General features: G+C 39.6%; 2 protein-coding genes across 31 annotated transcripts in view; one reads left to right on the top strand and one right to left on the bottom strand.

Moving 5' to 3' along the window:
* Nucleotides 1–22,342, top strand: part of FGGY (FGGY carbohydrate kinase domain containing) — a 343,412-nt gene that overhangs the window by 5,513 nt on the left and 315,557 nt on the right. For 28 of the 30 annotated variants that reach the window (XR_003254040.1, XR_003254039.1, XR_003254048.1 and 25 more), the window contains exon 1: nucleotides 21,556–21,991. The exons of 1 other annotated variant lie outside the window; for it this stretch is intronic. The gene's annotated coding sequence lies outside the window, so the exon portion shown is untranslated. One more of the 30 variants, XR_003254043.1, reaches the window with a different exon arrangement.
* JUN (Jun proto-oncogene, AP-1 transcription factor subunit) lies at nucleotides 19,693–21,464 on the bottom strand. The gene has a single exon (XM_026069040.1). The coding sequence runs from the start codon at nucleotides 21,317–21,319 to the stop codon at nucleotides 20,375–20,377; it is 945 nt and encodes a 314-aa protein (XP_025924825.1). The 5' UTR covers nucleotides 21,320–21,464; the 3' UTR covers nucleotides 19,693–20,374.

The following is a 22,342-nucleotide window of genomic DNA, read 5'->3' as shown; positions in this document are numbered from 1 at the left end:
TTAATGACTCAGTGAGTGATCTGCAAGTTATTTAGTCTTCAGATCTGCCTCAACAAAGGACTAAAGATGTATCCGTGTCTTGAATAAATTCATAGTCCTTACTTAAAGTTGCTGAAATGGGATCTTTATGCCTTCATTATTGTTCCAGTGTAGAATAGAGATARTAATACTTGATTACCCTTACGAGAAAGTTTGAGTTCTATCAGTGGAAAATGTTATGTGGGTGCTAAGCACTATCAATATAGAAAGCACAAAAATTTTTGGAACTCCTGAAAAGCATTAACAACAGAAATTGTGATGCCCTTTAAGAGTCTAGTAGTATGGCAGTAATTTTCTAATGTGCTGAATATAGAAATATTACTGGTAAACAGTACAAATTGAAGGGTGCAGTACTCCTAACTGGCCTTGAGGAGGAACATTTGAACAATATATGCATGCAACATCTCTTTCAGAGTCACTGTGAAACTTATTTTGGGAAAATAATATACAGCAAATTACTTGTTACTAGATGCAAATCACAGTCTGCAAAATGTAATTACACAATTTTTAAAAAGGTTCTTCATTATACGTATGTGACTTATGAAGAAATTTTCTCCTTCAACAAGAATAACATTTGGCAAAATTTGGAAGCTTGTTGTATGGATTAATTTTTAGGAATTATATTAAAAAATCTTTATCTTGTAATTAGTATTTTAACTAATCTTAGAATTAAGTCTTTGTTGCAATAATGACCTCACAAAAAGAGCAAAAACCAAACAGTTGAGAGGAAAAGCGATTCATAATTAGCTATTTGAAGCATGCTTTTTGTTTATATCATTCTAACTTATTAACTCTATTATTTGTCTCATAAATATTTTAGAGAATGGAAATATATTAATGTTCTACACATCATCTCCTTTAATTAAGTACATGAGACTACTTATGCCTGGGATCACCAGGAAGCTGTTCATTAAAAGTAAGAAGGGCAAAACTTAATATTATTAGTGATCTAAGAGAAGAAAGAAGTTGGAGGGAGGAAGAAGCTAAATCTTTTGCCTTCTTTATTATCATTTATATTTATTTGCTGTCTAAAGAGCATAACATGATTTTTTTTTATTTTCCTAAGTCCTTCACAGGTCAGTTTTATGTCTCCTGGCTTCCTCAGCTCCACATATCCAAGGACTATTCCTTATTTAGGTTATTTTAAAAAGATAAGGAAATGATAGATTTTATTTCTGTTGCTTTTACAGTATAGCACTTAAGGATGTTTGTGTTCAGCAGTATGGGGATATAGCAGCTCAGCTTCTATACGTTGAGGAAATTTTGTGTTTTACTCTGAAAGGATATAGGAAAAAATTCTGATTGGTGCTAGTTCAAGTTCAGTTTCATTAATGTCATCAGAGGAACTTCATGCTGTGGGTGTGCTGGCTTTATTTTAAATATGTTGTGAAAAAGCCTATAGTGAGCAGATTGTCATGACGTAGAATTACTGAGGATCTTGACAATAGCCATTTAGYACTAATGTCATCGTTAAGTGCAGAAGTAAGACCCTATTTGTGTGTGTATATATAATTGCCTAGAAAAAGACATATTTTGGATACATCCRTGTATTTATTCAGCATTGACTCTGCGGGAGGGTATCAGCTGAAAACAACATGATAGAATTTAGAGCAGGCCTAAGTAAGGGCAGGTGATGCTATTGATAGAAAGGTCTGTATTTTGGCATCTGCTGAATGAATARGGAGCTTCTGATCACTGTTTTAAGTCAGGTGTAGCTGGTCTGAGAAAGGAGGCTTGAGCTAGTTATTTCCTACATGTATTCTCAGTTTTGCTACTAACTTGTGTCCTTGGGCAAATCACTTAATCTCTGTGCCCTGTTTACACCAGCATTARAAAAGGAAATTTTTTTCTACCTCACAGACATGTCCTAAGTGTTTATTAATGCTGGTGCAGTGCTTTGAAGTTATAGAGAGCTTTGAAGTTGTTGTCCTTTGAAGTATTGTTTTCTGACTTCTCAAAGATGAACATTCATTTCTTAAATTAACACGTGCCCTTGTTTTCTGKTTTTTTTTTATGTTGGTGTGTCATCGTCAAATATACATATAATTTTCTTCATTTTAATTTCTCAGAGACGAAAGCCAACAAAACTACACCTTGCAAATTGTTAAATCAACATTGGAAATGAGGTGGCCTTAGGAGGAAGGGACCTGTAGAGGTCACCATTCCTCCACAGAGCCTTTAGCAGCAGCGCCTGGCTCCGCTCTCAGCCTGGAACCTCCAGCTGTGGTTACTGTCTTCTGCTGAAACGACGTGTAATGTAACTGAATGACTTCCAGTAACTTCGTATATTCTCTAGGGCATTTTCTTGATGAAACTGATAGAAAGCCAAACATTAATAACAGTTTCACTCACCATGATATTTTCATGTTTCTCTGTGAGCTTTAATTTTAGTAAGACAATTGTTTGCAGTAATGCCAACTATTTATTGGAAACATATCTTCTTGTAGAATAACCAGTTTGTAAGAGATAATGAAACCAGCATCATTATCTAAACATCATGAGGGATGGGGGAATATGCTTGGGTGCTAATCAAGKCATTCTCATTAATAAACATGGATCAGAAATAAAGCTTTGTTTTGTATAACCAGAAATCTAACTGAGGCTTAGCTGGTTGAGGTTGAACTATATATAGGTATAACTAGATTGAGAAACRGCAGTGTTAGAAGTGTTCATGAGGCTGATTAGAGTGTACTTGACTTATTATAACACTGGAAGGGAAGCTGACTAGTCAGAACGTCTGCAAGAGACAAAACGTAGTGCTTAGTTTTGCCTAAAGAATGACTGCACTAAATTAGGGAAGTTGAAACGGGAGCTTTTGCACTGMGTGATCTTGTTTGCCTTCAGTCATGTTTATGCAGAGAGCAGATTGGGGGCTTTCCTGGTACTGAGAAGTCTCTCCCCTGTCTGGTATTTAAATAAAAGGTGTTCCCTAGAGTAGTGCCATCCTCTGCGTGGTACTGGCACAGGGAGACGGGCATATCGTCAGGGGCCTGAGCTGGGGCCTGCCAGAGGGAAGCAAAGCTGAGCTGGCCAGTTGTGTGTTTTGTACCTCAGACTTGTGCCCTGGGCCCCTATTTTATTTTCCCTGCAACTTATGCGCTGGCAGTGCATAAGCACTGTTGCAGAGTCCTCGGCACCAGGTACAACTGGTCCTGCACTTCAAAGGGCACCTCTTCGAAGGCACAGCTTCCCAACCTTGTCCAGTATTCATGGATGCTTTCAAAATACTAAGTGGTAATGTAATGGCTGATATAATGCTTCATGTTTTTTGTTCTATTTCCGATACAAGTCACAAGCAATGTTATCCTAACACTGCAGTAATGTTTACTCAAGTGTTAACAAATGAAGATAGAATCACATTGGATTAATCACTGCACACATACAGTGCAAAAATGTTTTTTTTCTGAAGACTAGTATGTACTCTTTTGGGGTTCCTGTCCTGGGGTAACTTAAGTGGGCAATACATATCTGCAAAGAGCCACTGGTGACTGTGAATGCTGATAGAGCAGGCTCTCTATCTGGATTGAACTATAGGTGTGTGCTTTAACATACTTACCTGGAGTGAGAATTAGGATTGGTTTTCAGTATACAGTAGTGAAGCTTTAAGAAAAGTGATCAGATTACTTAGAAACAATTTTTTTTTTGCCATTCAGCTTTTTAAATAATTAGATTTCAGTATTTTAACTTATTTCCAAGTTTTTCATGGAATTATTTTCCAGGTACTTTTCTGAGAAGCTAAATAGCAGAGGTAAAAGGAAGAAAAAATTCTAATTTAGCTTTGTAAAGCTAAGGAAAAGCAATTTTCTTGTTCCAAAATGTGGTAAATAGAATAAATTTGTACTGAAACAAACTAATTTTTGCTTATKATATGATGAAATATATATTTAGGTGCTGTAATTTACATAATGCAAAGGCCAAATAAAATAGAAGCATTACAATTTTGTGTCTGATTGATGAATATTACTAGTTATGTTATGTGTTTCTCTACATATTTGTTCTCCATAAATCCTTACAGTCAGAAGCTTAATTTAAATTTAAGARCTAATTTGCCTCTTAATCTATTGATTAAACCCGTATGGCCACTAATACTGATTTTTACTAATGCAGGAAAAAACATTTTCCAATTCATTAACTTAAARTTGTAGCGAGGTTAGGATTTTTATCTTAATTATCCTTTTAGGGGTCTAAATGTGTCCTTTTAGACCAACCTTAATAGAAAGCAGTTGTGGCAAAATGTTTGCCCTCAAATCATTAGCATAAAATGTAAATGATGTAAAAGTATTAAGTTACTAAATGCTGAGGCAGCTTCAAGGATCAGCAAAACCAAGGGGAGAGAGGGCCGATTTTTTTCAAAATGGGCAGTTTTGTTTTGTTTTGTTTTGTTTCATTTTAAACCAAATAAGCCCTTGTGGTTTTGAGTCAGGAACATACACATTGTCAGTGAAATCTTACAGAAGGAAATATTTTATAAAAGTTCCTTATTTTAACTGTTGAAGACCAAGATCCTCCTTACATTTTCTGTACTCATTGGGCTAAACTTACTGCCAGCACTTGTTCCCAGAAGGTGAATACAGTGGTGCCACTAGATTTTYCACAGAAGCCTTATAGCCAAATTTGCTTTGTAAATCTAGAGTAATTTGTGAAAAAACAAAGGTGCTACTCTGAATTTACACCAGTATGCAGCAGAATTTTGTTCTTAGTGATTATAAAATGCTATGGCTGTTTTTCTTGCATGTGAGTCTAATGTGACTTTAAAAGGAAACAATGTTTTGCCACATCATAAACCAGTTTTAATTGCTGTTATTTATTAAGTTAATACAGTTAGATGTCAAGCATCAGACATAGTACAGGTTTTACCTAAACAACATCTTGCTAATAAAGTCCCCCCACTTTCAAATCTTTCCCTCTCTGAGGAAATCCATTTACAGTAAAATGTATATAATTTTATTTATTATGTCAGAAGAATTTGAAATCCATTTCTGTTAGTTCCACAGCTGTTTTTCTTCTGATCCTGAAGAAATATTAAACCTTTCTGAACTAAATGTAGCAAACCACACCAACATTTTTTATTGCCGTAAGAAATATGGTTTTATAATTACTCTGTAAAAAATGCAGTATCTTCTGACATAGTGATTGTGAGCTTTATGCTCTAGTAACACCACCAGCAGAAAAAAGATGCTTTAGTCATGTAAGTGGGAGAGCACTTAGTAGTGAATAGGGGCTCAGCTAATTCCTTCTTTAAACCTATTAGAGCATAGTAGAAACAGCTGGGTCTGACTGGCTGTAATGGGTCTTCTGGGTAGACTTCTTCTTGTAATACATAGGAGAAGATTCTCTACATCTGTTGCTTTCTCCACACCTCCCCTTAAACAGCTTAGGACTCCATAAGCTTTAATGTTTTTCTCAATATTTTGGCTTTATTTGTTATTTGCYTGTGTTTACCTTTAAAGTTATTCTTATATTCCGTATTCTCTGAGCTTGGATTGCTGGCTATTACATTGTAAGTTCTTAAGATTTTTCTTACTGCCTTAGTTTTACAGAAGACTTATAATAATTAGCACCATTTAAACAAATTCTTTGTAACCTTATTTGTGATCTTTGAATCAAAGTAATTCATGCATTACTTCTTTGCTTCTCAAATTTTCAGTAGCACTGTTCACTGCAATATAGAAAAGCAAGGTAACTCGGGAGTAAGGATTGCCTGATAGTGCTGGCTTAGCTTCTCTTCCTTAGTTTTTCTTTGTCTAGAATTCTATTTTTACAGAAGAAATATGTTTATATTTCAGTTATTTCAAGCTAAATGGCTAAAATACAACATTTTCATTTAAAGTCCACTTGTCTTAATATTGAGATATTTGTCACCATTAAATTCTCACAGCTATTCTGCCTAAATCTTTCTATCTATAGCACTTTTCTAATGTGGCTTGCTTGTTAGTACAGTTCTTTTAAAATCAGCATTTTCTTCCCCTTCCTTTTTCTGGGAAAAATATGGAAGCATTTCATTTCTTTTTTTCCCCTTTTATCCTTATTATCATTCCATTGTACTCCTTAGTCAACTAGTTAAAATCAGCTTGACTTTTCAGTTGCATTCAGTTTATGGTTGCTTTACATCAAGCTTAAGTTTAACTTTCCTAGTATAGTGATGCTAGAAAATTGTTGCCGTATAATTGTTATGTTTTTGTTAGTCTTTTAACCTCTTCAAAAATCTGTGATTTGGTGGATAGCATTTGTTCTGTTTCAAAGTATTTCTTAGTGCTAGAGGATTTTCTGAGGCAGATAGAGTTGATTCTTTCATGTTATCTCCTCTCGCCAGGACTGACAGCTTCCGCTGGCTTCTTTTGGAATCCTATGACTTTGACTGTGTTGTTCCCCTATAATATGTAAGTCTCCTTGGATATCAGCATCTGGATTCCTGGAACTCACGTTAGCTCTAATTTAGCAAAGTACCTAAGTATATACATTTAACTATAAAGAGATGCTTTAACGGAGTGTAAATTTAGTTTCCAGAAACTTCAGTAGAACATTAGCTCCTCCTATCAAATCTTTTTCTGAATTYGGAATTGTGCTTTAGCTTTAAGGAAGTGATTAATTGCTTCGCTGAATCAGGACCTCAGCCATTCTCCTAACTGTTAGTTTGACTCCGTGAGAAATAGCCTTGGTGATTTGGATAGCTCCCTAAATCACTAAGTCCTGACAACTCCTCCAGATTCATGGCGTTTGCTTTCCTTGGCACATCCCAAAACATCCTTCTCTGTTCAGCTGCACCTGTGATATTCCAGCAGCTCTCTTTGTTCCCAAGCCATTATGTCTTCCTACTCAAATTTCCATTCAAAGAGTGATTCATACAGCAGGGAAAAGGCATGACCTAGCTGCCCCCTCAGTTTCCATCGCTTTGCAAATCATGTGCAGTCTCATCTGAACTACAGCTTTCATCTCATACTTCTSTATTCCCATTTCTGGAACTAATTCTTGTATTCCTGTAGTCCATACTGTGATCAGAGAAATGTTTGCAGCAAAAATAGTCTCTTTTTAACTAGCTTTGGTCACAAGAGCAATGAAAATGCATGAACATGAGGGTTTTTTTCCCCCTAGGAATGTCTTTTCTCACAGCGAATGATTATGTGGTTGTTACCTGTGCCATAGCTACTCTGTGGCCAAAGGGCAAAGTTTGACTCATTATGCCAGCATCTATCTTTCTAATAATAGCTTTCATGCTCCGAATGTTTGGATCGGATGTCCAGCTGGAGAGAATTGCATACCTCCACCAGCAGGCTTTACAAGAGCTGCATGCTCAGGGTCTGGGCACCCTGCTCGAGCAGGGGAGTCGGACTAGATGATCTCTAAAGGTCCCTTCCAAACTCCACCTTTCTGTGATTCAACCATTCTTTTTAACACTTTTGGTGTCTTCCATTGTCMCCTGTCCTACTTTCCTCTGCTTCCTTTGGCTATTACTGTCTTGTACCTTTCTGAGTCTCCTCTTCCACCATTTTTTTCTGTCATCAAACCCACCCATTTACAACTTTTCTCTCCTTTACAATCCAGTAGAAGCGTTCCTTATTTGAGCAAGGTTTATTTCCCTTGCCTAAATAGCCATTCTGGGTTTACAGGACTCTCAGGATTAAATTCTATTCCCTGGGACATAGTAGTTGCTGACGAGGCATCTAGACCCATTTTAGCCTACCTGTAGGTATATTTTCTGCTCTTGTGTTTCCCAGTGAATGAAACACTTTGGCTCAATACATAACATAATATTAAACATAAAGGTAATATGTCCAGTAGGGTTTTTAGGAGACCCAGATTAAGGAAAGAAAGAGTGAATTTTTAACACGCTCTTGCACAATGAGTTGGCTGCAGTAAGTAAGGAGAAGAGCTAGAGAATCAACCTGCTTTTTCCCTTGCATCTCAAGACCCAGGGAAAGCATACTATCAACTAAATGTTAATATAATGTGGTGAAAATAGGATTAACATGACATTAAAAATGAAACAAGGGATGTGATTAATTTCATATTTTATTCAATAAACTGTCAGTATTTAAAATTTATCTGAAGCACCCAAAACTTGCAAAAAACTTCAGAGCAAACTTACTAGAGTATATATGGCCATGGGTATACTTGCTAGAAATATTGGCAAATTTAGCTTAATTTTACTAGATTAGATCTCAGATTTGCACTTTGGTACTGTTTTGGTATGGTACCCCATTGCATTTTTTTTTTTCTTTTTTTGAATCTTTTCTATCAAAAACGATGAAATGTCTTTTGTGCTCTTTAAACTGCACCAATGTTATCTAGGCATGACTTTCAGTTTTGTATGGATTGACACCAAAAGCACCAGACTGGTAGTTTGTTCCCCCTTCCCTTCTCTTACTCACTGGCATAATTTCCATCCAGCAAAGATTTTTCAAAAATAAGGAAGGAAAAGGGCTTCCTGTACAAGCTTCCTGTGAATCCTATCCAGATATAAAAGACTTGTGTAAAAGCTTGGCAGGCAATCCCAGCATATGCCACTTAGTGATTTCCTTATTTTATGCTATCATTCTGTGTACAGCAGATGAATCTGGAAATCAAAATAATTTTCATTCATTTTCAAATAAGAAATCTTAAATGGTAAATTTCCTATCTGTATTTAACACCCACATTTTAAATTAAAAGTTTTGAATACTGACAGCATTAGTCATAGGAAATCCTGTATGAACATCCAGCACTTAAGTTGGACCTTCCCCTAGATCATGCCATAGAAGGAGTTTACAGAAAAACATTCTGTTACTCCTAAATAGTTCATCTGATTTTAACCCTTTACATGCCATTGTATCTTGAATGACAGTGCTTTTGCCTATAGCCCATTTTCTTGTGATCAAAATGGTACTGAAAAACTACATATTTAAATACTAAGGTTTTCTATATTTTATTAATGTACCAATAGGATTCTGTAGATACATATGCGTACATACATGCAGGCAGACACGCACACACACACACMCCCCTAATAGTCTTCAGTGTATAGTATTCAGAAGAAAATTTACTCGAATAAAAAATACTGCTTAGAATATTCTATTGGATATCCAGGAAGCAAGTGCTTCTAATAGCAGGATGTAGAATTTCTTTATAGGTTGGATATACAGGGTGAATTCTCATAGCAAATTATTATATTATTATATACAGTGCGAGTATTTTAAAATATATGGTACCAAAAAAAAAAAAAAAAGTCCACAGGAGCACAGTAAGAGCTCCGACATGATTTTTCCTGGGTGCAGTTGAGCTGGTTAACCTGTTACCTTTTCCACCCCTCTGCCCACTGCTGCGCCTGGAGACCCAGCAGTAGGCTCGGGTAGGCGTATCTAGCTCGGCCTTTCTACAGCACGGTGCACTGGCAYGGGCTACTGCCACCAGTGTGCCGGCTCATGGATTTGGCAGTAGAGACGTGGTCACCAATCCTCATCTGCAGCCGTTGAGAAAGGTGGCAACAACTGTCAAGCAACATAATAAGCAACTGGAAGAGGTCAAATTCGAAGTTAAGTGTATCAACTTACATAGAACATGGATCACAGTTTGTTCTCTGTCTTACTTCTAGAGATATATTCTGTCTTGGTAAAAAGTGAGGCAAAAGAGCAAGGCACCGCGGGGACGGCGATTTACATGCACCTTAAATGCTATCGGAATAGTCTGTGAAAGGCAGTGGGACTACTACTGTGCTCAGTTAAGTTTRCTGGACCAGAACTTCAGTGCCAGTAGTATGTTATTACCTTGAAAAACAGACTCATACCATGAGGTTGAGAGGTCAAATATATTAATATTCACTTATTAATTATCAGCTTCAACAAAACTGTACAGCTCAGTAAAAATGGAACGCTAGAAAAGGCAACACGATAACTTTGTAAATTAAACCGTAACATGGAAGAGACATAAAAGTAAGATATACAGCTTTATGGCACACAATCATTTTCACRTTACATGGGTGAAACAACTTTGAAGTTGCTGAAGTTTTTTTGTACATAATTTAAAAGGAATCATCCCACAACAGATGTTAAATCTCCCATTAAAGAATCCTAGTTTTCCTAGTGGGAAAAACCTGCACATGTTGAGTTACACATTGTCTAACAGCTGGCTTAAAGTAAGGTCTCAGATTTAACAAAGGAAGCTCAGAGCATGAAGTGTCAATTAATATCTAAATTCAAGATGAGGATGAGGGTTGTGATCTTGGACATGACAAGCATACATTAGCAAATAAACTTAAAGAATCATAGTCTTTTGTAATGCTGTGGATCCTTTTATGCTACTTTAGTTTTAGATCAAAATATAGTTTAATATAGCACTGTTCATAGGCGAGGGGTTTCAGATTATGCAAATACTGATAGATGACAATAAAAGAAATAGTAAGTTATTAAAGTTTCTTGGTATTTGAGAGCTCTGGTTCTGTTCTGATTCTTCTGATGAATTTAAACAGCCTTTGATATATTTTGGGAGCTTCATCGTTATAAATAACCATTTCTGATTGTAGTCAAAAGTGAACATTTTTATTGGCTACATGGAGAGCTTCAGTTTGTTTTTAACCTATACTTATTAAAGTTCTCATTTTGAACTATTAGACATTTTATAAACTCATAGAGTGATTTAAATCGGAGTATAGATCTTCATGAAGATCCAAACCAGAAGGAGGATTTAGGCCAAGATACAGTTCTCTGGTTTGGATTTTTGTTGTTGTTGTTTATTGTTTATTTTTTGTTTGTTTATTTTAAACCAAGACCTGGCCTGTTTGGATAGAAGAGAATTCAGTTCAGTATTTCTCTTCTGCACCATAGAGCCTTCTTTCAGTGTTCCCCATCACCAGCAGTTGTGGGAAATTTTGTGGGGGACCGTGAAGCAGCTTCTCATGTAAACCTATAGCTGGAATTTGAACTCAAATTCATCACTCTTCTGATATTGTCTGATGTGATGTCAGCTGAACTCTAGAAACACTGAGGAGTCTGGATTTATTTTTGTATGTTAATTTTTAGGTCTTGATTATTCCTGCTTCTATACTGTTGTACAAAACAAGGAGCTTTTTTTTTTTTTCATGCTTTTAGATCWTTACTCCCACCATAGCTACTAGACCCTCCCTCAAGAGGAAGGGAAGGGATGAGATTGTCGGTACTGTGCTTTTCACAGATTGATGGGTCTGCACTTGTATGGCTTTGCTGCACATTGTATTCCCAAAGGGGATAACATCAGCTTTTTCTCCTTCGATCAGACTGTGGACCTGTCGAAACATAYAGAAGTAAATTTCAGGAGAGAATACCATAAAAAAGGCTGCAGAAAATCAGAAAATTCTGTTCTTAAACCAAGGTGCTGGTGTTCCTGATTYGCAACAGCTTTGGCAATTCAGTTGTGTCTAACAGAAAAGGAGTAGCTTCATAAGTTTTTTCCTTCCTTGATCTCAGTATTTGTTTCTTTTGTCACCCCACCTTGTCATTGTCACCTTTAGCATTTGATCGAAAGTATAACTGGCTTTGTTAGTAGCAAATAAATGTTATAGATACTAACTGTAGGAGCATTTCATTAACCAAATGCTACAGTCAACCCACATGCACATAACCACGGAAGCTACAGTAGTTAACATTAAGTTAAGAAGCAAGCCTTTCTGATATTGCCAGCCTGGCATTTCCTGTCCAGTAAAAACACAGAAGCAATTCTGCACATAGGAATGATGACAGTGAATAGAGGGGGCCAAGGAAATAGCTTGAAATTGATTTTGGATGTGCTGGTATATTTTGCAAGTAAATTCAAAACAGATATGGAAGCCAACATAAGGAGCATGTGCAGGGAATTCCATTTATAAGACTTTGAACAGTAACCTCACTGCCCTCTTAAATCATTTTATATATATATGCATAAAGTTGCTCATCTAACAAAAACAGTTTCATTAGCAGGTATGCGAAGGACTCACACTTCTCATTCAAGTTAATAGGTGCATGAAAAATGTTCACTGTGAAAATCAAGCCACTTTTTACAGGGTTTGCCCATATGGGAAGTTGAGCTTGTTTAACCAAAAGTGTGAATTCAAATTATGCTAGTAAAACTGGTGTAAAATCTGCCTGGTCATTTGTGCAGTGTAGTTGCAATTGGGAAGAATGGGTTTAAGAGTTCTCACTTGATCTCTGGTAATTGGAAGATTGCTAGTGAGCATTTGTTTCAGAAGATGCCACAACCCTCCTGCTTCTGCCTGCACTTAAGTTCCACCCCTTCTTCTGCCCCCCATCGTTTCGACTGTTTGTGGAGCTGTGTAGTTTACCAAATAAGGGAAAGCGATGCAGATTAAATGAAGGTTTTTTGCTTTTTGGCTGGGTTATTTCTAAACTATCAGTGTCCTGCAATATTCCAAAAAGTTGTACCAGCACAAATGAGGGAGTGGAAAAGAAGAGGCAAAGGAGGAGGGGAAAGAGTGGCTGCTTAGGTTGGCACTGATGTAAACAAAAAAAAAGAAAATGCTTACACTCGTCAAAGCTGAGCTTCCTAAAACTTGGAGGCTGCTCTAAATGTCAGTGCTGGCCTGGCAGCTGCAGTAGTTGAAGCAGTGGTGGCCAACTGTTCAGCTACTGCAGTCCACAATCTGGCATATAAACTTAAGCTGCTTTATTGGTAGATTCTTAAAACACCACAGCTAAAGCTACTCAAGGTCATGCAGCAAGGCCCCAAGTTGAATCAAAATCAGTGAAATAAGAACACACATATTTTTATACCAGTTTAAAATAATCAGTTTTAAAGAGCTATACCAGTGTAACTTTTTCGTGAAGATAAAAGTGAGTTTTGGATCTATTCAGACTCCTGATGAAGAATAAAGTCTTTTCAGAGAAAATATTTTGCCCTTGCTTATTTGCTTTATTTCTACTCTGGAAATTCTGCCATCCRTTTCCCCACATAAGTAGAAAATGATTTTTAAGCATGTTTTCTTTCCAGTATTTTTCAGTGGTCTGCTTTCCAGAACTAGTGTTTATTTCCAGCATCTTTAGGAATCGTACTACTTTTTGGTAACTGTCAAGAAGTAATTTAAAGAAGAATCACATCTGTGAACCTTATTGTTACTTTTGCAAAATTGCACAGAAGTGAAAGTTGTCAGTAACGGTGAAGCTCAGTCAGGGGCACTTCCCTGACCATACTAAGCTTAGGTGGTTTGGGCAGAGCAGAAGTGGGAAAGAACATTCAAAAGTCTCTAACCAAGCGAATGTGTTAAAAGCCCAGACGCATCTGCATAGAGAAGACCAGCCTGCTTTTTCACAGGTCGCAGCCGTACYGGCTGATGTCGTAGGAAGTCAGATAAAGATGTGCTGCTTCCTCCGGTGCTCCATTACAAAGGTGCTGGTTAGAAATTTCTGCTTCAAGAAAGAATCTGGACAAAGACCACTAAATTCTGCCTGGTTTCTTTCAGTTAAAGAAGGAAAGATTGTTGGTAACTTTTCAAAAGCTAGCGTTGGTTCCTAACCTTGCTGCAGTCTAACTGTAAACTCTTGTACTGTCAGTTTGGTAGTCAGCTATGCTTACTGTATAGCTTTATATAGTTTTATGTAATTTTGCATATAAAAGCACTTTGTTAAATATGTAGAATACATATTTAGAAATATTTCATCTGGTTCAGTCAGGAAGCGGAAAGAATGGGCAAGCAAAACCAAACAAGAAAACTGGAGACGCGTTTTGCCTTGAGAATTTGTGCCCTTTCTCCCCTTCAGGCTTTTGGGTCGAGCTCTTGTTGATTTTTCTAGCRCAATAGGGGTCATATCTTCATCAGGACCCAGACACCAGTGGAGGGTTCATTATATGCCTTGCCTTTAATGACTTCTTACAAAGAGTTTTGAACAGTTAATGTTTGGGGATTCTTTAATGTTTGTGTAATTAAACAATAGCGTACTTTGTGTATGTGATGCAGTAGAGGAAAACTTTGCATACAGGAACTTCTCTATCGCTAGCACCTGGTGGATGTTTGCAGAACTCTTTTTAAGTGAAAGGAAGTGTCACCTGTTTCTAATCAGGTAATCACTGTAGCCTGGTTTCAGTCTATCTRACTGAAGGCACTGAAGTTAAAAGAGCAGTCAGGTTAGCTATAGACACTTCCTCTTAGCAATTTAGTTCACCTGAATCACTCTCTGAAGATGCCTGTGCTTTTCTGTTAACTGTTAAGAGAACTGGTGGTGCCTCCTAGCCTGGATACCTTGATTAGGTGACAAGTTAAAATAAATAAATCCAGGCAAGTGTCTTGAAAGTGTTACGGCATCACTTAAAAAGGAACATTCTGCGCTTGACTTCTCAAGATAAAACAACCAGAATTTGCAAGGTGGGTGCAGAAGCTTAGGATTTTGACCACTGTTAAATGTTCTGAAACTGCTTTTAGACAGAAATGGATATGACCTTTTTATGCATGCCAGGATACTTTGATTTGTGGTCACACAGAGGTCACCAACTTTGAAAATCTCATTGCTTGAAACAAATAGGCTCCAATTTTGGTAATGCTAGGCCATGCTTTTAAAACTACCAGTAATCATTAAATGGGGATTCAAAACTTAAGTCATCCTTTTTCAATATGCCTGCTCTGTGAATCGCTTTGTGATTTTCAATAGCAGCATTTGTTTGTTTATACCTGCATGATGCATGTTTTCATGACCTCTTATCTGAGACATAAGAGGCACGACAGCTGCAGCCATCCCYGCTAATTCAGCGTCCCGGATGAGAAAATTTCAAAAAATAGCGATGGACCCTTTGGGCTTTCAATCCTCTGTTAGTGTCCCCTCAAATAGCTCTGGTTAGTCCATGATAAAATGATACAGGATCTTCCTACTCATTGCAGTAATTATTTTAAGAATCCAGTGAAGCTGTTAAAATTAATCTTTTTTGCACCATTTGCATGATGACTGGCTTCATCTGAAGGCAAAACTTTTCTGACTAGCGCACTATCTGACCGAAAGCTCCTGTGCGGGCATCGGTGCCATTCGGTCCATGACTGTTTGCTTTTTAGCTCCATCTGCTGGAATTGTCTCTGTCCTGTTTCTTACATCTTTGGTGTTACGCTGATGGGTTTGACAGGCAATTGGCTCAAATTTAGAAGAGAACAAGGACCACAGTTCACAGTTTGGAGGTGTTTCTAGCAAGTTGCTGGTCCTTTTGTTGCCTAAAAATTGCCTGGAGAGTACAAACTCAAAACACAAAATAATCCTCAAGTTTAAGGAAAACAAGTATTTGTTCTTCCTCTGATTCTGTTTACAAAGTTAGTTTATAGGTATCTTTACAGGTTTGGATTAATCAGATCGGGTCCTGACCTATCAAGTTCTGTCTTACCTATGATTTCAAAAATAGGTTACTCACTTTATTCATTTTTCTGAAATTTTTGGTTTTTACCCTAATATCTGTTGTTACCTTATAACTAAGAAAATGAGCAGTTTTCAGTATTTAATTAACACTTTAAAAATCCATGCTTTACCACATGTAACTGTTTCTAGTATTTCAGAATATTTAAGGACAGAAGCGCCCATGATGAATATCCGATTTGACTTTTGTAGTTCCATTGTTCCTTAGCAAAATGTACTGAGAAGAATAATAGGCAAAATGGGAAAAGAGGGCCCTGCTGCACAAAAGCTCTCTAAAATTGTTTAAGTTGTTTGAGGCTTTCACGGTAAATTATATGATTACTTTCTACCAGTTTCCTGTAAGAAGGAGCAGTTCTGTTCAGAGACTATATTACGATGTTCATGTCAACAATAATGTATACATGTAGAATTAGGATTGTCCTCAGTCCTTGGGTGCAGACACTGGCAGCGCATATAGCTCTAAAGAACAAGCACTTTTCCTCTGCAATAATCCCCTTCTCAGAAAACAATCTACCTACATTTTGAAAATTTTTTTTTTCTTTTATTTGGAAGGTTAATACCACTTTCCTTCTCCCTGTCCCCCAGAGCTAATGCTAGATGTTACTAAGGTATGGTCTGTTTCATAATGAGTTTGGGTATATTATTATTTTAACTATTATTTCCTTGCTGTCCATCTACCTATTATGTAATATTTTGTGTTTGCTCGTGTTGTAATTTTTTTCTTTTTTTTTTTCTGTATAGCAAATTTTGACTAGACTGTTTTTAGTTTCTTGGTGTGGGTAAATCTATGCTGTTATGCCTAAGTCTTGGGAATATGAATAGGGAGGAAAAGCTGGAGAACAGAGAACACACTAGTCTTGGAATTAAAGACAAGTCTCTTCCCCCCCCCCGCCAAGTGTTGTCTCATGCTTCTTCTGGAAGTGGTGTGTCTTACTCCACGGCGCACTGCGTAGATGTGCACGCTTGTACCAGCCTGAGCTGGTCCCCAGCAGCCCGTTGCTGTAGAGCAGTGCTGCCCAAGCTAACGAACCCGGAGTCTYGGTGAGGTTTATTCACTCGGGCAGAGACTGTGCTGATGCAGCTGTCGAACTTCCAGTTTTGCCACTGGTTCAGGCTCCACGCTGCACCGTGCAGTGTACGTGTGTGCTATATGGAGCTACAGCAACRCTCTGTGTAAGTTAGATTCCTCGCTTCCTGCAGCGTTGTGGGGATAAATTCGTTAATACGTATGCAGAGAYGAACTATACTGGAAAGCCTGTATACTTTTTTGGAAAGTAATTATTATAATGGATTCCCTAGGCTTCTGCATGGAACAAAACTGTCAGGCTACTTTTCGCATAGGTTGAGAGGGATATTGTTTGTATTTCATGACAGTTTCCTATAAAATGGAAAGATAGCGAAGGCATTTCTTCATCAATAGACCTCAGCGTTAAGCAGGTGTGTGCTRCCCTTACAGCAGTGTTTAACAGTGCCATGTTTTGAGGTCAATGTTTTCTAGGCTTAAGCGGACTTAGGTAATTCAAGGATGGAGGCCTCTTAGTAACTGTTACTGTGTTCCAAGAGTGAAAATGGCTAGTTTGTAACTTTATTCCCCACTGTAGAATAAGTTAGATTGTTGCTGTCCTCTCTGTAACGACAAGTTGTTTAGATTAAATCTTTTCAGTGAGTAATCATGGTCAAACCCCCATTGTAGCTCACTTGAATTCAGGGGGTAAAAGTGTGAGGGGTTTGTTTTTACTACAGACCCAAATTCTAATTAATATTTCTGAAACCYGAACATGTTGTTCTGATTAAAGGCTCTTTGCCTAGGCATTTCTGTGTAGCCTGCCCTGTTGGAAACCCTGCCTTTTTCTGACTTCACTTCCTGAATCCGTTGACAACACTCACAGCCAAACAAAATACATGTTCACAATACTGTTATTTGCAAAATATTCCCTTGTGAGTACAGCTGGGGCAACAAAACGCAAGTTTCTCTCTAAATCTCAAAGAGAACTGACTATTCCTTATAGAAGTAAGGCACATCATGCATTAGGCAATTTTAATCTCTACAGTTAAGTAAGTGTTAAATCTTTGCATTTCACCACATATAAATGCATGCGTGTCTTTCATTACYGACATGCTTATTGATCACTCAGTGATCTAGTAATACACTAAGCGTGCTGAATTTTAATCTGCGCCAAAGCGAACCAGATAGTAACAGGCTCATAGCCCACCAAGCTGTTTACAAAACAGGTGGAGGTAGTAGGTGGAGGTAGTAAAAACTTGCTTTTCTTGTGCTGTCTGAGGCTTGATCTCCAAGCGGGATATGGGATACGCAGAAGGTCTGGCGCTATTTCACYCTAGTGAAACTGCGTAGCTGGCACTAACTGCTGTCTTGGTTGATGGTAGATTTTCCGATATGGTCACCAGTATGTCTTGAACCAGATGGCAACAAGTGCCTCGTGTCACAGGAACAAACCCATCACACGATGCCTTATCTAGCAGYGCTGTCGCTCAGTAACTTTTTTGCCTGTGCTACAGAATCTCATAGTTGAGAGAGAAAAYGTAACTGCAGTACTAAATGTGTGTATATGCATATTAGCATAGGGTGKAGCAGACTGTCACTCAGCTGTATTTAATTAACATAGTATTTTATATAATGTATTTATTTTTTTACGTAATTAGGTGATTAAGCAAAATGCTTGCTAGTAACATCTGTTCCATAACCCAGCACTGCTGAGAGTTAAACTTGCACCTTTGCAGGTAATTAATCTCCTTGCCCTGCTTATTTTGCTAGTTGGCGCTTGCTAAATCCCTGTAAAACCACACCCAGCAGTGCTGTGTATTATCCCTYTGCTGTCTATTCCTACATATGGTCAAAATCAACTTACCTTCCGGGTTGCTGACATCAGCAAAATGTTCTCTTGGCAAACTACAGTATCCTCCTAGTAACCCTTTGTTTGGTTAGTGTTATTACCATCATATGCCTCTGACAGCAGCAGACAGCATCTAAACAGTGCCTATCCTGATACTCGCATTATTATGTGGAAGGATATTACCATATTATTATGTTTTAAACATTAAAACAGCCCCTCGTGATAAAATCCATGTGCTATGGRCAAAAAGTTCTGTCAGAGGAAATGCACTTCGATGCTTCCCTTAAGGAACTGATCTCTTGACCCACATTAGTTGGAAGTTTTAGGGTATCATTTTGATAACAGTAAATGTAAATATATACAGCTACACAGTCATCTTATGAAGTGACCTCAAGCAAGACTGTCACTTCAATTAAATTTATGTTTATCCATATTTTAATTAAAGGAAAAAAGAAATTTTTAAGGCTGCCTACTCTAAAAAGTTAATATGGTTACTTCATTAATAATAATGTATTATTAGTATTTTCTGCCTCTCTTTTGATGGTATCTTTCTCCTCTTAGCTGTTTGCCTCTAAATATCAAGCAGGAAAACATCTGGTCTTCCTTCAAATATAGGCATATTAAATGAATTGGGTGCAGTGTGTTGAAAATTTTGGAAACAATTTTTTCCCACTGAAAAGTTTAGTATGCTTCTAAGGTAGATGTTGTCATTGCATTAAAAAAGATTAAATAAGTGTTTTTTTTTTTTTTTCCTTTTATGAGAAGTGACAGAAAAGCTGTTATCGTAACTCTTTTCATTTGCCATTAGGTAACTTAGCCTAAGTAAACTTAGGTAAACTTAGACCCAGTTTTTCTATTGGTAAAAACTTTAGAGCCTGGAGGAACATCTGAAAGGGAAAGGAATTCGGGATAGGGAAGGGGTTATGGAATTATTTTACTGTGACAACAGCATTGTCTTAAATATTAACAGACAAGGATCAGCTCTTACCTAGGAAGAAACAGGCAGGAATAAAATTGAATACTTCAAATTTTTAAAAGCTACAGCATGTTCTTTTAAAAAAAAATAAAAATCCAACCTCCCAACCCTCTTGCCTTACATATGTTGTTAAGGGCATTAGTTTAATAAAAAGCAGCCAGTTACAGTTCAGACTGCTACAGCATGGGGCAATTTCATGCAGTGGTAGTTGACCCTTCTCCAACCTGCTTAACTTTAGAGAGCTGATTTAAACTGGCCCACTAGATTATGGCAAGCAGTCTAATCAAGTTAAGACGCTGAACTACAACATAGTGAAGATTGAAAAAGTTRTATTCCTTTAAGGATCAGGATGTTGTTTCTCCCTCTATTCCTCACACATTCTCCAGGACATGCCTGTAGTTATAGRATAAGTTTAACATAATCCCTACCCTTTTGAGTTTAGAATAAAGGGTATTTTCCTGACTCAGGTACTAGCAAAAAAAGTGTGAGGGGGAAATGCATTTTAATTATTTTATTTTCTTAAATATAATAGAACCTTCTAGACTTTTTCCAGAAACAGAAACATTAAAAAAATTATACTTTATTACAAACAGTAAACTCAGAGTGCTAAAAAAAAGGAAGAAAAAAGCCTCTTATTTACAAACAATACTGGGCAGWGCCCAAATAAACAACATAAAAATAACTTACAAAGTCATGAAGTAGTTTATTGACATTAATCAACTTTCATAAAATAAAATAAAAAAAGATATGTACATACACAATTTACTTGAAGGCAGGCAGAATAGTTTGTTTTTGTTGTTGTTGATCAGCCTCCCACAAACCTCCCTCCCACTTTTTTTTTTTCTTAAGGAATACTACAGAAAGCAATCTACAGTTTCTATTGCAGTTTAACCTTTAATACTGAATGATCATCGAATGTTAGGTCCATGCAGGTCTTGGTCAATGTTAAACGAAGATCTGACATCTCATCTGAGCAGGAACAGCACTTCTTGGAGTGGTGCTGACTGCTTCACTACTAACTCAAGCTGAAGGCTTGCCAGTCTTTCCACACATGCGCTTTGCAGAGCACAGGCAGGACTCAACCTTTCAGCTTTTACCATTAGCTTTATGTATCTGCCACTTTTGGTTTTCTGTTTAGTTCTACCACGGTATCATAGTTCTTATTCAAGTCAGTCTCTTCAAAAAGTTTGCAACTGTTGTGTTAGCATTAGCTGGCACCCGCTGTTGACATGGTTCATGACCTTCTGCTTTAGCTGTGCAACCTGTTCTCTGAGCATGTTGGCAGTGGATGCCAGCTCTGAGTTCTGGGCTTTCAAAGTTTTCACTTTTTCTTCCAACCTGGCAATCCTTTCCAACTTCCTTTTCCGGCATTTGGATGCTGCAATTCTGTTTCTCATGCGTTTTCTCTCAGCTTTGATTCTCTCCTGTGACTCCATGTCAATAGGGGATAGGGGAGGTGTTTCCCCTGGCATTTCAGGTACAGTCTGAGGTTCTTCTTTTAAAGCCTGAAGCCTGGGATGCTGCACTGGCATCTGGGGGTTTATGTGATGTTGAGGTGCGTAGCCCATGCTGTTTGCATTGTAGTTAGGCGCAGAGTTGAGCGCGTTGGGGTTGAAGTTGCTGAGATTGGCGTACACCGGAGGCTCACTGTGCAAATTAGTATTGAAACTACTATTGCCAGCCATAGAAGACACAGGTGCCATGCCACTGTTAACAGGTTGAGCAGCAGAGGTAACGCTGGGCAAGGTGTTCTGGTTGTGCAGTTCGGCTAGAGCTCTCACAAAGCCTTCAGCGAACCCCTCTTGCTCGTCAGTAACGTTTTTGGGGCAGAGGAACTGCGTCGGGGTCGGAGTGGTGGTGATTAACCCGTTGCTGGACTGGATGATGAGCCTTTCCAGCTCGGGCGACGCCAGTTTGAGGAGCCCGACATCGGGGGAGGTGAGGATATCTGCGTTCTTGTTCCGCAGGTGAGGCTTGAGGTTGCTGGAAGGGTCGGACAGGTTCAGAGTCATGCTCTGCTTCAGCACTTTGGGGTTATTATATCCATAGCCGCCGCTCTCCGGCGGCACGAAGGTAGCGTTTAGGGCATCCTCGTAGAAAGTAGGTTCCATCTTTGCAGTCATAGAACACAGTCCGCGGAGTTGTACCCGAGTCGCGGTCAGCGCAGAGAAGCCGCTCGGCCGCCGCTCGCGCCCCGCTCAGAGGAAGTCGGCGTTAGCGCGGCTGCCTCGGGCTCCGCGGCCCGGCCGCGCGCGCAGCCCGGCTCGCCGCCGCGTCTCGCCGGGGCGCGGGCGGGCTGCTGCCTCCTGCCTGCTGCCTCCCGCCGCCGCGCCGCGCAGGGCCGGGGCAGTGCCGCGGGGCGCCTCGCCGCCCTCCTCCGCCGCCGCCGCCGCCGCACGGGACGGGACGGGACGCGCCGCCGCCACAAGTTGCCACAAGTACTTCCCCGGCCGCGGGAGCTCCCTCGCCGCTCGCTCGCTCTCTCTCTCCCTCGCTCCCCTCGGCGGAGCCGCCGCCGCCGGCCGTGCCGTGCTGTGCCGAGCCCGGCTCTGCGCTGCGCTGCTGCCCGCCCCGCGCGCTCTGAGCCCTGTCCCGGCGTGGAGCCTTCACTTATCAGCGACCGGGAACCCGCTAAAAATAGCCCATGATGTCACCCCGCGGGCTCCCCATTGGCTGCCGCCGCATCTCCCGGGGGAGGCGGGCCGCTGGCCCGGCCTGTTGCATATCAACCGGTCTCCATAGCCACCCCGCCCCTAGAAGCTTCTCAGCGCCGGCGCGGGGCCTTGTGGGATGAGGTAATGCTGGCGGCGGCTCGGGGCATTGTGGGCTGACGTATTGTTTTGAATATCTGGTTACCCGCTCCCAGAGCTCGCGCCGGGTTGGACGGCGGCGGGCGGGGCGGGGGCGCCTCCTTAACGGCCAGGTACCAACCGCCGCCCGGAGGGGGGCGGCGGGCGCGTATCCACCTACCCGCCGCGCCGGAGCCGCCGCCGTTGAAACGCCGCTTTTCTTCTACTTTTTGGGTTTGTTTTTTTTTTGTCTCGGCGGCGGGGTGAGGGCGGGCCGCCGCTCTGCCGTGCGGCGGCGGGGCCCCTGGCCGCGGCCGCGGCCTCCCCCGCCGGGTGGTACGGCCCTTAAGGTGGCGC

This window comes from Apteryx rowi, unplaced genomic scaffold (assembly GCF_003343035.1).
Source record: "Apteryx rowi isolate R43461 unplaced genomic scaffold, aptRow1 scaffold_284, whole genome shotgun sequence".
Classification (NCBI taxonomy): domain Eukaryota; kingdom Metazoa; phylum Chordata; class Aves; order Apterygiformes; family Apterygidae; genus Apteryx; species Apteryx rowi.
This window is presented reverse-complemented; position numbering and strand designations above follow the sequence as displayed.

What these genes read in the sequence shown, in the direction of transcription:
- JUN (XM_026069040.1), bottom strand. Translation starts at nt 21,319, where the DNA reads ATGACTGCAAAGATGGAACCTACTTTCTACGAGGATGCCCTAAACGCT.